The sequence below is a fragment of the Micrasema longulum genome, unplaced genomic scaffold, assembly GCF_059751315.1.
Source record: "Micrasema longulum isolate JH-2025_06_02 unplaced genomic scaffold, ASM5975131v1 h1tg000541l, whole genome shotgun sequence".
In the NCBI taxonomy this organism is placed as follows: Eukaryota; Metazoa; Arthropoda; class Insecta; order Trichoptera; family Brachycentridae; genus Micrasema; species Micrasema longulum.
The window spans coordinates 500,856-516,915 of record NW_028277737.1 but is presented as its reverse complement, the minus strand read 5'-3'; the positions used below and the strand labels follow the sequence as shown (position 1 = coordinate 516,915).

Genomic DNA, 16,060 nt, shown 5'->3' with positions numbered 1-16,060 from the left:
TAATTGCTTTGTTCAATGTCCCCCCGGGGGATGCATAGGACAATTATTGCAGTATGAGCTTTTGTAAATCCCTCTGCAGCGCGAATAGGTGGATCTCAGATTCATAAACATGTTTTTTTTTGTTGTTGCTGCTTTGCGCGGGTATATTTGTTGGGTTATTTGTTTACGTGACATGGTTTTATTTTCATTTCAGTGAAACCATTTTTCTTGCTCATTAAAACACAATACGACATCCTTTTTAACTATGTCATTTTCGACGCCCTTTTCGCTTAATAATGAGATGATGTAATGCAGAAATTACGTGTCATAATGTTAGTGCAATTCAAATCTTATTGTGAGGTTTTGTGTTCAATTTCCTAGGACGACATAAAATTGATTAAAAAATTGTGTACTTTTTTTGGTATTTAAAATGTAATACGGATTATTATGTTTTACCTCACTAATTTTATCAAAAATGTTTTGAGTTTGTCCCAATTTTTGTAGACAAAGACTGGATTTTCAACCCCCTAAAGAGCTGTTTATATTAATATATTACAACAGACATGAATAACATTTTAGGGAAGGAAATGTAGAAGTCTAGGCATCCACATGGCTTATGACCTGTCGTGGCTAGTTTAAGTGGCTACTTTATAAACTGTAACATTTACAATTCGGCCTATATTTAAACATCTATATTCCTTCGATTCTTCCATCTGTTGACGTTTGTGAAGTTAAAGAGCTGAAACCTTTATTGTTGCGGGTGAGATTCATATGATTGAATTATTTTACCTATATACTAGGCAAGGCCTGAAAATAATTTTCTATTAAATATTGAAACCAGCCAATGACAGCCCTGTGGGTTCCTAGACCTCTATATTCCCTTCTCTAAAATATTATTCATCTCTGTTGTAATATGTTAATATTAACAGCTTCCTAGGAGGTTGAATCCAGTCCTCGTATATAAAAATTTGGATAAACTCAAAACATTGTTGTCCAAGAAGAAGTATAAAAATTGAAAAATATTTTCAGGCGTTGCCTTGTATGTAGGTGAATGTTACAAAGTGTGTAAAATGGCCACTTAAACCAGCCAATGATAAGTCATAAGCCCTGTGGATGCCTAGACTTCTACATTCCATTATCTAAAATGTTCTTTATCTCTGTTGTAATATGTCATAAATTTTAATGAAAAATACATTACTAGTTGTTGACAAAAATAATAAATTGAGTTAAGGAATATATTTCTTCTATTAAATTCATCAAAAATGTATTTAGTTTCCAAAACATTCGTTTTTCAGTATGGCGGCAATCCGGTGTCATGCGCCATAGCAAACGCAGTATTAGACGTGATAGAAGACGAACAATTGCTGGCGCATGCCGAGCGCGTCGGAGGATACTTGTTACAAGCCTTAGAAGTCCTCGGAACCAGGCATCCGCTCGTGGGCGATGTCAGAGGACTAGGACTGTTCTCAGGAGTTGAGCTGGTGTTAGATCGGGAAGAAAGAACGCCGGCCACAAGCATAGCACAGCATGTCGTTGCAAGGTAAGACATTACAAGAGAATTAGATTTTGCTTCAAAACTAACCTTTATTTTAACTAAGATTTTTTTTTAAACTCCCGTTTAGCGATTTTATTTTGTACGATGCTCTGTTTTCATTTAATTTATGGATTTTCAATTGTTTTTTTTTGTTTTATTGTTTTTTTATTCTCTTTTATTTATGTTTTTTGCCACAGTGTTAAAAACCACATTTTTTTTATAGATTTAGAAATTGGATCAAAAAGAATATGTACAAATTTTGTGTCGTAATGAACTAAAATTTTAAAAGAATTCACTGTGATAAGACTGACTATTATCATGTGCATTGGATTTAGTATTTAGCAGACACTGCTAGAATTTAAATAAAAAATAGTGAACTTTTTATTTCTAAATTATACTTTGATATTAGAGCACGTGTAGCTTCAATACCGGTCGGTAATTATAATAAACTAGCGGACCCGACAGACGTTGTCCTGCCCGAACGTTGGCTTGCCTGTTACTAGCATTGAAAAAGACTTTTCATTGATAAGTAGATACCTAGGTACTTGTTAATGATTACATTCAAAAATTAAAAATTGTCAAAAAAAAAAAAAACAATTTAAGTAGGTACTTGTTTATGGTTGAATTCCGAAACATAAAATAAATAGTTTTTCAAATATGGCATTTTTTTTGCAAACGTCCAACTCCGATCGTCTCCCCAACAAAAGGTTGTACTTATTTAAGAAAACGATTTTTAAAAGTGTATTGAATTTAATATTATTTTAGTTTTACTGAAAATTCTCTAAAAATAAATACATGGGTAGAAATTATAAGGAATTTAAGGAAAGAATCTGATTGAGATCCACAAAAAAACAAATGCTGTTTGTAAACATTCAAAAACAAACTTTTTTTAAACGCAAAAAAAAAACATCTTTCTATTTTTTTGCAAATGCATTCTCCTCAAATACAACCCTGGTAGATCGATGAATAAAATATTTATGCTTCTAACTTCCTTTTTTTACATATTTCATTGAAGATTTTAATATCTAAGAACATCCACAGCGCTAAGATCTATATTTCTCTGAAAACTTGCAGGTAAATCGGTTAAGCCGTTTAGGAGGAGTACGATGACATCACACGTACCGAGGAATTATATATATAAAGATAAATAACAACTTGTAAAAATATTTTTATTATAATTTTTACTATAAAATGAAAAGTAAGTGCTTCAAATTCAAATGTTTTTACTATTTATCAATTGTTCTACCAGGATGAAGCAGGAGCACATTCTCATCAGTAGTGATGGTCCAGATTGCAATGTATTGAAGTTCAAACCGCCTATGGTATTCAATGAGCAAGATGTGGACAGGCTGATCTCAAACTTAGATATAATTCTTGATGAAGTTGAAACAGAAATTGGACTACGAGTAAGGGCCAAACCAACACAGCTTACTCTTGAGGTAAAATTTACTATTTTAATTTACAGTGTGTTAAAAATAAGATGATGATTTCATAACTCAATGCAGAGTCCCTCATGTATTTATTCCAGTGTCCTTTATACGAGAGTTGGTTGATATGCTCCACTGCTGACCTATTTCGAAGTGGATGAGAAATAATTTTTGTGGCTTATTTTTCGACGTAGTTCTTCTGGACTTTCATGCTCTTCTTCAAGCGATGCGCTTTGCTTCAACATTTCTATAGCTTCTTGTTAGAACATTTTCCGATCCCTGCCAATCATTCATCTACACACCTCCACTAATGCTCCAGCACACAAGGCGTTAAGCCTATTTCACATGTATCGTGCCAATCCATCCAGCTCGGTAAAATTGAGGCGGTTGGATACTTATCGCATATTTTCTTTTGTTTTATTCGATTATATTCTTCACTATGGACACCACACTCCTTACCATATGTTTGAGTTCACGATGCCCGCGCTGCGCCGCAAAACGCTCACCACTATGGCCTAGCATTTTAAATATTTGTAATATTTTTGATTGAGTCTTTTGTAAGTGTCAAAATACTGTTGGGATTAAATAGGATCACATTTCATGTGTAAGTAGCAAATTCACAAATAATATTATTTTAGAATTCGATTATTTTACTATCTCTCAGATTGTGAAATAAAACAAGATGGACATTTTGTTTGTATTATTTTATTTATTTATTTATTTGAAACTTCGTAAACATATACAATATATATACATATAAGGGCGGGCATATTGCCTTAAGGCAATTTATTCCTACCTACCCAAACCGTTTAGTTTGAGAAAATTATAAATACATGGACATATTGAATCTTACAATTTCAATCACGGTAGTTGAATTTTTTACCCGGTTTTCAATTAATAAACCTTAGTGTAATATAAAACGGTATTAATTTACTTAATAACAAAATTATTATTTAATGTTTCTTTTTAAATTTGCCTAATAAAAGTACCCGTTTTTTTAATGGTCCAGTTAGTAAAATATTTTTTGTAGTAAAGCTTAACATAACATAATACAAAATTAACGTATATTTGAGTAATGATAATAATTGTTCACGGTCTGGCTACATTACGCAGCCACTTCACGCATGCGCGCAAAGGGAAGGGGTAGTTGTAAAACTTTTGGACACAGTGCGATGTATGCAAACTTGGTTTAGTGCACCTTGTGGTATATTAAAATTCTATGGGTGTTATAATGTTTTTATTTTAAAAGAATTGAACATCTCAATTGGAATATCTTGCGAGTGTTAGCAGAAATGGTAGACATCGTTAGTTGGCTGTGGTTGTCTGCGGGTGTCTTAAATCTTATTATGAGAAGCGGATTACTATTCTCCATTTCTCTCAAGTTGCACAGTTGTCAACGTCATTATTTCCTCATCTTGTGGCTGATACGGCAGAAACTTTATTCGCCCGGAGTTAGCGTTAGTTTCATTAAAATTTATTCCGGATGATAAATTATCTCGTTCTCAGAATTCTTATTATGCGTTATAAAGTTAAGTAAGTACAAATTGTCTTCGTGTCCGGGCGGAATATATAATACTGTTCATCATCATCTCCTTTCCACACCTAGTGATGCATAGAGCACTGCATTTGTAAACTGTTCATAAATGTAAGGTAATCGGTCTTACTCTTTAGATGCCAGTGCGGAAACAATGAAATATTTTGAATATTAATTATCTTTATTCGATTCCCTTATTCGATCGTTACTCTCAGTAAAAAATCCTAAATAAGAAAATCAAGTGGAAAAAAGTCGGCCTGATTGTACGTTTAAGTTCTTGGGTTCGATTCCTCGAAAGGTCGATAGAAATTTTTGTTTTAGAGATAGTTTAATGCTAAAATATTTGATATTGATTGGACTGATCACTTTCATCATCATCATTCTCTTTTCGCACCTTATGGTGCATAGGACACTGCATTGGTACACCAATCGCAGCGTAACTTGATCATTTTTGTTACACAAAGTCCACTAGTCCACGGACCAAGAAATATTCTAGTGTAAAAACACCTTTTAAAATAAATGTTTCACGTCAATCATGTCGGGGACCGAACTCAAGACCTTCTTGCGTGGTACGATGACTTTACCATCATGTAACATATAATCGAGATACGCTGCATTCAATGATGGACTGGAGGCCAAAGCGTTGGTCTGATCATCTTATGTTCATATATGACAAATAAAACCTTTAAGTATTAAATACCAATTGACCAGCGTCTTATGCAAGATTTATTATGAGATATATTTTTATTAACAAGTTGTGTTTGCGCAATGTACGTCATATTATATTGTTGCGGTCTCAAAAATATAATACAAATATCGTTAGTAAAAATAAATTATCCAAACTTATTTATAAAATTTGGCTTTATGAAATTGAAATTTTCTGGCAGAGAAATAAGGTCTTCTAGCCAACAATACAGTCATAGATAGTCACGTGAAATCAGCATACCTTAATATAATAATACTCAATAAATTGATGATAACGTTTGATGACATTTTACGGAGTTCATTCGTTAAAACTTGAGAGAGTGGAGAGGAAATTTTTACGTTTTATCAATTACAAGCTGTCTATTCCGATTGAATTTTTAGACCATGACTTTAAAATGAATTCACTTAATTTGGAAAGTTTATCCAGAAGACGAAAATTTGATGATTTTATGTTTTTTTTTAAAATAATAAAAAGCATGTTCGATTCTCCGGACGTACTATTTCATATCGATAATTCTGCAAAAAATCATGCTATTAATTCACCTATTCCAAGATTGAGTCTAGGGAACTAGATCAGTTATATTACACTTTTCACACTAGCCAAATCAAGTTTAAACTTGCTATTAAAATATATAGTTTAGGATTCTGAATGCTGTTTAAATATTTATGTTAATTTACAAAAAGATAAAAAGAAATGTATAAACATATACATGTTAAATATATATACGTATGACCAGATTTTAGATTTTTATCGTTTTTAAAAATATAAATACTTAATTTTTTAAAAAGGTTAATTAGTTAATTTATATTTTTAAAATTATTTTAAACCCTTAAGCTCTTAGCACGAGACAGTTTGTATTTTACTTGGGGTATTCGATATACATTGCAACAATACCAACAAATTAAGAATTTACGATTTTTACCATTTCTAATTTAAAGTTATTTTCCTTTTTTTTTTTTTTACCGAAGTATGTAAAGTATAATGTATTGCATAGTATTAAAATCTAGTAAAATATGTATTATATTCGTCGGCCTCGCGGTGTAATGGTCAGCGCGTTTGCCTACCAAGCAAGAGGTCTCAGGTTCGATTCCCGACATGGTTGATATGAAATATTTATTGAAAAGGGTGTTTTCACACACTAATATTTTATAGTCCCTAGACTGGTACCTGAAGCGTAAGACTGATCATCTTCTCTTCATGTGACAAAAATGATCAAGATACGCTACGATTGGTGTACTAATGAGTGCCCCATGTATCATTAAGTACGGAAATGGAATGATGATGATGATAGTGTAATATGTATTACTATATTGTTTTTGTTTTATTTCATAATTTTGTAATAGAACACTGTTATGTTTAATGTATTTATATTTTCGTTTATAAAAGGCATTTGTGCCATGTACTCTAATAATTAAAAAAATAAAAAAATAAAAAAACTTAAGTCTGATTTTTTAATCAGGCTGTGCCCCCGTGGTAATGTCGCAAACTCACAGATCAGATATCCAAAAAAATGATTACGCCAATTACACCACCACCGCCAATTTTCGGATCGGCGCATACGTCTATTAAGCTCGTCTTACATGTGTCAAAAAATTGTACCAGACGCAAGTACGCAAGTATTGTACGCAAGATCTTGCGCAGTTTCTTATACAATAATTCTTGTGCCATTTTATTTGCTGTTTTACACGGGGCAGTTTCTGTGATTGAAAATTGGGCGTAGGCAGGCGCCATGACAGATAACGGGCAGTTTTAAAGTTGACATTAACGAGCTAGTTTGTGACGACGCGACTACTGGAAACTACCAATATATTATTCTGCCATTAACAATCAACATCAGGTTTTTGAAATAACATGAATCGTGAATCTTGTTAAAAATCGGTATTTCCAGAAAAGAAAGGCAAGCGCGAAGCGAAAAAATGCTGTGAAACAAATAAAACCGGGGATAGATTAAATGGCAACAGAAACAACAGATACGTTTTAACAGTTGAAGTCTGTATGAGAGGCGTAGAATACGCGCGCAGATCTCGGTTAGAATATTTATTGAAAAACAGGGCGTGATCGATTTTTTATGCACTTGACCACATATTTCAATCTTGTATTACACGACAACGTATTAATTAGGTCAAATCTTGCACAATATCTTGTACTATTTTCTGACCCATGTAATACCAATTTTAGATAAACATCTATATATTTTTACTAATATTAGTTGAAATGTTTGATAAATGTGAATAGTAAACATACAACGACTAAAATAAATTGACGCTTTTCCACATTACTGAAATTAAAGAAAGAAGAGTGGTATGAAGTTTCATTCTCTACGGTTCTATGGTAAGTTAGTTGCGAAAAGTAAATTTCATACGGAATGATAATATTAATTAAGATTCATCAAACAAAAAGTTGCTAACTTCTTGTCGGTCTGGCAGGTATGTAGTATTTGTTTTGAACTCAAGTTTTCAATTTTTGGTTATTATGAAGGAATGTAGTTATTTCAAAAAGTTTGTATGGAAGATCCTCAAATTGAGTTAGCAAGAAGCAGATTAAATTTGAAATAAAATTGAATTCAAACTTTTAATAAGCCATAAAGTTCAAATAGCGTATTATGAGTGGTACAATAATTTTCCCGATTAATGAGGAAATAAAATCCGTGTAAAGTCGGGACTTAGTTATTTTTTACGTAAGCAAGTGATTTAAGTTTAGTAAAATATTTGCCACGTAAAATAATGTACAAATAAAATTATTAACATAATTTAAATAAATAGGTCAAATAATTAAAAAGTATAATGCTTGTTATGCATTTACTTAAACCAGCAAATAAACGGTCACGGGCCCTGTATATAGATGCCTAGACTTTTTGTTTTAATAATTTTTCATTTATTGGTTGATTTACATGAAAAATAAAAATGAATGATTTGAATAAGTTTTTAAATTTATTTCAACAGAGAGGGAAAACGTTTTTGAGTAAGGAATATGGAAGTCCAGGCATTTACAGGGCTTATGATCTGTCATTAGCTGGTTTAAGTGGCCTCTTTAAACACTGTGTCACATTCACCATTCGCCCATATTTAAACATCCACATTTTCTCAACTCTTCCATTTGTTAACTTTTGTGTCATAAGCCCTGTAAATGCCCAGACTTCCATATTCCCTACCGGGAAACAGCGAGAACTTATTTAAGTCTGTATTATAAAATAGATACCTAAAAGTAGATATTTGTTAGATTCTTGTCTTTAAGAGAATGTGCAGAATGGTAGGTAAATTAAAATGAAATTTTGTGTAATTTCCATGGTGCCCAATGTCTCTTGGTATGAGCTGAACTAATATTTTGTGCCTTTTTTTCCATCAAAGGGAAGTAGTGTTGCTAACCTTCGGTGTAAAAATTGTCAAATGTAGTACCTACCTACCAACAACCCTTTCACTGTGACTTGATTAAATTTAACTAGTTAATAACCTTAAATAAGCAGTGCTTTAAGCACGATTGTGGGATGTATCCTTTAGTGACTTATGTGAAGGGCGTCGGAGTTCAGAAATTTAAAAATAATAGTAATAATAATCCAATCTGATGTAATTAAATTTATTAAATTACAATAATGAAAATGGACTCTTGTGATATAAGTATATACCGTTTTTACTAACATTCGTGTTTGCAATATGAATGACAATATCCGCAAAGGCCCTCCGTATAATTTTCCAAACTTTAGTGAAAGGGGCAGGGAAAGTAGTAGAGTAAAATTAAATTAAAATACATCTTTAGCTTTTAAATCTTTATTTTCTATTGAATATGTTTTGTGACTGATATAAAAATTACTACTACTTTATTCGTTGGTTGGAAGAAATTGCAATTCGGCAATAAGCCCGCCAATATACAAAAAACATTGTGCAAAAAAAATTAAATAATGAAATATATGAAATTGAAAATTTTAGTAACTCCTTTATTGACAAAAATTACTTTTTTGTAATAGTGAAGACCCGCGGTCTTTAAAACGGTTTTGGGTATATGAAGGAATGTATTTTCATAGATACCAAAAAGTCTTTAATGTTTAATTTAAGTGCATGTGTAAAATATACTTTAACAAATTACATTTTTTTTCAAACACGGAAAAAATATTTTTTTTCATTTTTTATTTTTCAATTAGGTGCTAATATTTTTGTAAATTTAAAAAAAAACTTATGATTTTTTGGTTTATTTTGCGTTATTATTTTTCTTCGTTGTCTTTCTTTATGCTGACCATCGTGGTCTCCGAGAATATATCAGGCATTAGGTGTATGGTACGTCTCCATTCCTCCTGGTCCTAGGGCAAGTTAAGGGCAGCGTTAAAAAAGAACCCCGATGATTCCTCTATTTCGTCAGATCGTCTCGAAGGGTCTGTCCTCTCGCTTGTCCGCGACGGTTTCATTCGGAACTAACGATCTATTCCTTCACTGTCATATAGAGAAAGAAGGATACAGTTAATCAACTGACCGTGTGTATCTGATTAAACACAAATTCACAATACTGCAGTGAGGGGTACAATAAAAGCTTTTTATGTTTCTATGTTTTATTATTTTTGAGGTTTGATTATGAAGAAATGTTACATTTTTGCTAAAATAATTTGGAAAAAAATATACTGAATATGCGAAACTGAAAGACATTAGCCTTTATGAACAGTTTCGGCAAAGGAGCGGTTACTTTCATTACTACTACTACTACTACTACTGCTACTACCATCACGCCATTTCCCCGTAGGGGTAAGCAGAGAGAATGGACCACCACTCACGTCTATCCTGGCATACATTCCTAGTTTCTTCCACATTCATACATCTTGTCATACATGCCCCTCGGTTCTGTCTGCTTTTGACACAACCAGACACAAGATTTTGGTTTATCTGATCATGCCACGTCTTCTTTGGTCGTCCTCGCCTCACGTTGCTGTTCATTTTCGCCATATATACTTGTTTTACCATTTCACCATCTCAGAGACCCTTTTTTAATCTTATTTATTTATTTTGTTAGGTAAACAAACAGTATGTACACATATATTGCCAACTTCTTTGTATATTAGTGTAAGAAACTCATGCACACACCAAAAGAATTGTTGACACTTAATACAATAATTTAAATTATGTTCAATATAATAAATGTAAAAGAAACGAAATGAAAAAATATTTATATAATAATAATAATAATGTTAAATGTCTGCTTCTCTCAAAATTTCTATAATTTTTTACCTAAATTTACATACATCGTCACAAAAAATATCAGCCTCGGTAAATATATTGTTATATTGGTCGCATATTCTAGGTATTGTAGATTGTTTAAAATAGTTTGTTGACGCGTTTTCAATTATTTCAATTATATTAGTTATCAATTATACTTGACTCAGATTAACACTCTCGCCTGATTTCATCATTCGTAACCCTGTCATACATTGATTTCCCACATATTGGTCCAAGTCTCGGCTTTCATCCTTCCTCTGCCAGTTCCATGTTTTACTTCCATACAAAAGTGTTGGGACTAAAACTCCATAGTGCACTGCCAGTTTAGCTTCGATTGACATATTTTTTTAGCAATTACTGTGTTTAGTGCGCCGTTCATTTTGTTGCCCGCATTCATACATGAATTAATCCCAATAATCACTTTTACCACCAGTTTTTTAAGACTCTTCTTTCTAGACATTATCATAATAAAAAAAGTTTTAATTACGGTTCTTTGATATCTTAGTTGTAATAAAAAAAATGGGAAGGATAGCACTGGTCAAGCAAAAAGGAAATAAAAACTTTCAAAATATTTGGGCTTAAAGTTCTTATATAAAGATCGTAATACTGGTTGTGTGCGGAGATTGGATCTAGAAATATGTTGGAAATCTGTGCTAAAACATAGCGCTACACTCCGAGATGTGATAATCTAGCTCCATTTTCATATCAGATAATAAGGGAAGTTCTTAACGTATTTTGTTATGCCGCAGCTTGGGGAGTTGAAATTTGTCGGCTTGATTCTGTGTACTTTCAACTATGCACAGGATGTACCACTCACTCTCAGCTGCCTAGCTAACTTGAAGCATTATACGAATGAACGGTTGCATGTTACGAAATTGGTGCATTTGAAATCTAATAAGTTGATTACAATTATTAGATTTAAAAAATGCACCGACTTGTATCAAAAGTTTTAAATTAACAAAAAATTTTTTTTTTTAAAAACCACCTCATCATACATTTCTCAGCACCTGATGAGGCATACGACGCCACGTTAGATTTTTTATATATTTTTTTTATATAGGAGTTGTTTTATTATTTACCTTGCTTATACAAGGTTTATATTTCAAAAGTGGATTTTTCTGCAATTAAGTTTCTTTAAATTTATCTAAACTGTTGGGATCAGGAGGGATATACTAATGTGGGCCAATTGGGAACTTCTCAGCATTTGCTCATGTCACTTAAAACTCTTCAGGAGAAGCCAGCCTGTTGACAGTTGTCAACCGGCCTTCCGTTCCACTAGAAGAGTATTCGGCATTTTGTTCCCTACTTTGGTTTATTTTACCAATTGCCTGAACGTTATTTATCATGTATGATACTACCTCTCGTGTGAGTTCTTTATTACCCATCACCGATGTGATGTCCAAAAGATTTTCACCCAGGCTTCTGCATTGCGTCTCCACGCTGCGTTAGATTGCTAAATGCATTGTATGTCAATATCATCTGTAACATGAAGATAAGGTGATTAGTCTAACTCTTCAAATATCAATCCACGGATAGAGTTCTGCAATAAAAAACAACCTTTGAAACAAATATTTCATGTCAATCTTGCCGATGATCCAAACCGGGATCTCAAGTACTGTACCACTATACCATGAGGCGGACTTATCTTCATTCGATTTCTTTTTTAGAATTTTCACCTTAGAGTCCAAAGTCTTGGTTCTACCATAATATATTATACACAGAAGTGAAGTCCTTATTAGTTTAAACATATAAATAAATCAAATCGTCAGATCAAAATCAAGTTCAACAAAATTACAAATAAATTTTTTAAACGAAAGAAACACATCTAGTTCGAAACTTTGATTCTTTTTTCAGGATTATTTAAGATTTTTGGGTTATTAGAAATAGCGATAAATAGAACAATACTTTATACAACAAAGTATAAAAAAATAAAAAGTGTTTTTTTAGACTAAATTATATTTTCATCGACACTATTTTTGCATACTAAAAATCACTTTTTTTTCTAGGTTTCCGTGACCAAATTGGACGCATCTCCAACCCGGGAAACCCAAAAACAACGCTCAGATCTGCCAATTAAATCTTCATGAGTTTTATTTATTTGTAAAATTTAATTTCAAATTACCACATACAATTATTAAAATAAATTATTTAAAAGAATAAAAAATATTTAATGTAAAAAAACTATGTATATATTATACAGTTTTATTAGAAACTTGATTATCATTATATAATATTTGTATCAAATGTATCACCTAGGTTAAGAAATTAGGCAATAAAAATTACATAAGGCTTTTGAGTTAAGTACAAATATATTTATTTTAATGTAAAAACATTATTTTTACTTAATTTTTTAATATTCTATGTATTTATAATTTTTAAAATTTTATTTTTATTAATGCTTTATTTAGTTAGTTCATAACATTTTAAGAGCTTATGTAAACTGTTAATAACATTTAAATTTTTAATCAAATTATTTTCACAAATCTCCTCTTATTCCAATTGGAAAGTAATTACTTAAAATTTTTCTAATATTCTTGTTCTATCAATAGTCTCAAATGCACTTTTACAATCTAAAAAAAACCACTGATATATTTATATATTTTTTTCAATTTCTTCTTTTCAATCATCAATTACTGCATTGAGAGCTATTTCACACGAACGATTGTTTCTAAATCCAGATTGCTCTTCAATAATTATATTTATTTTGTCCAGAAATTCAACAAGTTGATTTTTTCCAATAAATTCCATCAGTTGTTCATATTTTGATGGGTCGAAATTCCTCAGCATTTTAGTATTGGGATAACTATTGATGTTTTCCATGACTGCGGTACTGTCCCTGTTTTTATAGATTGATTTTGAGAATACGTGTTTCCTCTTGTAACAATTCCAGGTTGATGATTATGTTGAGTTACATACTGCGGATGCCTCCCGAGAGCCTTGCCATTTTTGCCTACTTCAAGGCATCAGGTTCTCTAGTCGTGGATGTTGAGAGGGCGCATAGCCGTTGACAGCCGAAAAAGGCCAGGAGACTGGTTTTAGACGCCATATTATGCTCTAATTTTATTTTATTTCATTGGAAAGCCAACAGACATTTATACATTTATAAGAATCAATTATACCTTAAATACATATCATAAAGTCCAATTAGAGGCTTTCACATAATATTGTTATTGTAAATGTTGTCACATAAAAATTATACATAACATAAAATAACGAATCATACAAAAATTTTAATATTACTAGAAATGTAAATGAATATTGGTCACAAAGTTGCACATTACAATAAATAATACAACTATAGTTGACCATACAGTGTTCATTTATTATGTGCCTACATACAGAACTGCACATCACCTGCATAATATAGGCTGCGGATTCAAGGCGCAACATCATAACTTGAATTATTTTTGGAAATTTCACTTTTAAAGGAAGTTAAAGATATGTTATTAATATCAATACAATTTAATTTCTGATTACACATATGGCAGGTTCTATTTACAAATGAATTTTGAAAAGATTTAGTTTTACATTTAGAAATTTTAAAAAGAGATTGGTTTCTGGTCTGCATTACTGGGACTCTAAAATTAATAAGTGACAGAATCTTAGGGCAATCTATCATGTTATTCAAAGTTTTATACATAAAAATGGCATCAGCCATGTTCCTTCGAGTTTGGAGAGTTTGGATTTAGGAAGTGACGATAATTATATTATGTTTGAGTAATTTACTAGAATATAAATGTTATTAATTACTATAATTAATTTTATAAGTAACTTCTTGTTATTGGTCCCAAATTCATTAATTCATGTATTAAAAAAAATATGTATTTATATTCTTTAGGCGTTTTCTTCTTTTTTATGGGCTAAATTAGTTAATATGATTTTTTTAAATGCTGACGTTGCGATGTTTTAATGTATTCTGATGGATTTATTACAAACAAAGTTGTTACTGATTTTTGTTGCAAGTATAATTTTTTTACAAAAAAATGTATGGCTGAAAAAAATACATATATTTTTTTCTATATTTACAACATTTGAAACACAAGAAGCGCAAATATTTTCGACTCCATTAGGCCTTTTGTCTTGTGCAGAGTAAAACATAGACAAACAAAAAAAAACAATAATGCATATTTAATTATAATAATGTAATAAATGAAATTACAAAATAATAGCAGGTAAGGTACTCAATAAATTGTAACATAGGTTAAAAAATAAAGGCTTAGAAAGTTTTTAATTTTAATAAAGAACACCCGTAAAGCAGTGATTCACAATCACTAACAATTTTATATGTAAAATTCAATAAACCTTGATTAAAAATGTATAAAATAATGTAAACAAATTAAATATGTATATTTTTAGAAGTGTTTTAAAATATTTAATATTAAATTTTTAAAAATGGGATAAAATAGCAACATAAAGTTATTTACAAATATTGGTGGAGGTAAATGTTATTTCATATTGAATTGTATATTTTATCACGCCTACGAATAATACCAATTTTTATTTAATATTCAATTGTTTATTTTATAACTCATATGAATAATACCAATTTTTATTTAAATAAGGTTTTTTTTTTATTTTTACCTTTCCTTATAAAAATCGAATGGTGCGTAAAACACTGCTGCATTGGCACATATATATATATATATATATATATATATACATACGATACATTGATACATCTCCCTTATTTTTTTAAATGAAAAAGTTGTTTTTTTGTAATCTTCAAATGAACAATCTACACCTGATCTGTAAAGCAAAATTTGTATAACCATGCAGGATTTAATATAAAAAAATATTTATCCTTGCTACGCGAAGAATGAATATGACGCCAATACAGCAACAAATATGTATAAGAGTGAACACGAAGAAAGATCTCAGAACAAAGAAGACAGATACTCTGTTCAGTGACCGGTGGTGTGTAAAAGAGATTCAATCGGTTATTGACAGTGATAGGGAACGCACGTATGTAAAATTACCGGCGTATTTATGACTTTTATTTTATATTGCAATTACAGGGCTAAATTATACGTATAATAGAATCGGTTTCAGCTCATTCTAAAGAATAACTATTTTTTTTTTGTCGAAGTTAAGGTCCTGAGGATGGGAAAGGTGGTGTCAGATTCCTAGAATATTCACTCCGCTCTCCTTTTTTTGCCTTGCGTGGGCCCGCGACCCACAGGTTGAAAAATACTGCACTAGATCACCCCGGCGGCCTCCGTGGTGTAATGGTTAAGACACTTGACTCACACACAGAAGGCTTCGGGTTTGATTCCCAGTGAGAACGCAAAAACTAAATGTGATTTTTCTAAAGCCTGGGTGGGTACTGGGCATATTGTATTTGTACTATTTTTATATAATTGTTACTTCTAAAAACAACTTAGCGTGCTTTTTACTTGTCGCTTCTGTCAACTGAAAGAGTATAAAATTATTATGCTTAAAGCCGCTTATTTTTTGGTTCAGTGTAAATTCATTTCAGGTAAACCGTTCATTGAAATAAATTTTATAAGGTATTTCAACAAAGATAAATATTAGAAAACATACAAAGAAAGAATTCGTCGATACAACTTTACATGCGTATATATCTTAAATTATAGAATTAGACAAAATAGATAGAATTACATTTGTTGTTTATTATTATTTATTTTTAAAAAATTCTTATGCAGTACGATATACAATAAAAAAATA

The 16,060-nt window shown here is 31.2% G+C and overlaps 1 protein-coding gene across 3 annotated transcripts in view; it reads left to right on the top strand.

Annotated features, from left to right (window-relative positions):
* LOC148280774 (5-phosphohydroxy-L-lysine phospho-lyase) overlaps nucleotides 1–14,452 on the top strand; it is a 49,558-nt gene extending 35,106 nt beyond the window's left edge. For all 3 annotated transcript variants that reach the window (XM_088227801.1, XM_088227803.1, XM_088227804.1), the window contains 3 exons: nucleotides 1,275–1,519; nucleotides 2,763–2,952; nucleotides 12,382–14,452. In XM_088227801.1, coding sequence (XP_088083927.1) covers nucleotides 1,275–1,519; nucleotides 2,763–2,952; nucleotides 12,382–12,462 — 516 coding nt within the window. In that variant the 3' untranslated portion in view covers nucleotides 12,463–14,452. The remainder of the gene's footprint in view (nucleotides 1–1,274; nucleotides 1,520–2,762; nucleotides 2,953–12,381) is intronic.
* The last annotated feature ends 1,608 nt before the right edge of the window (nucleotides 14,453–16,060 follow it).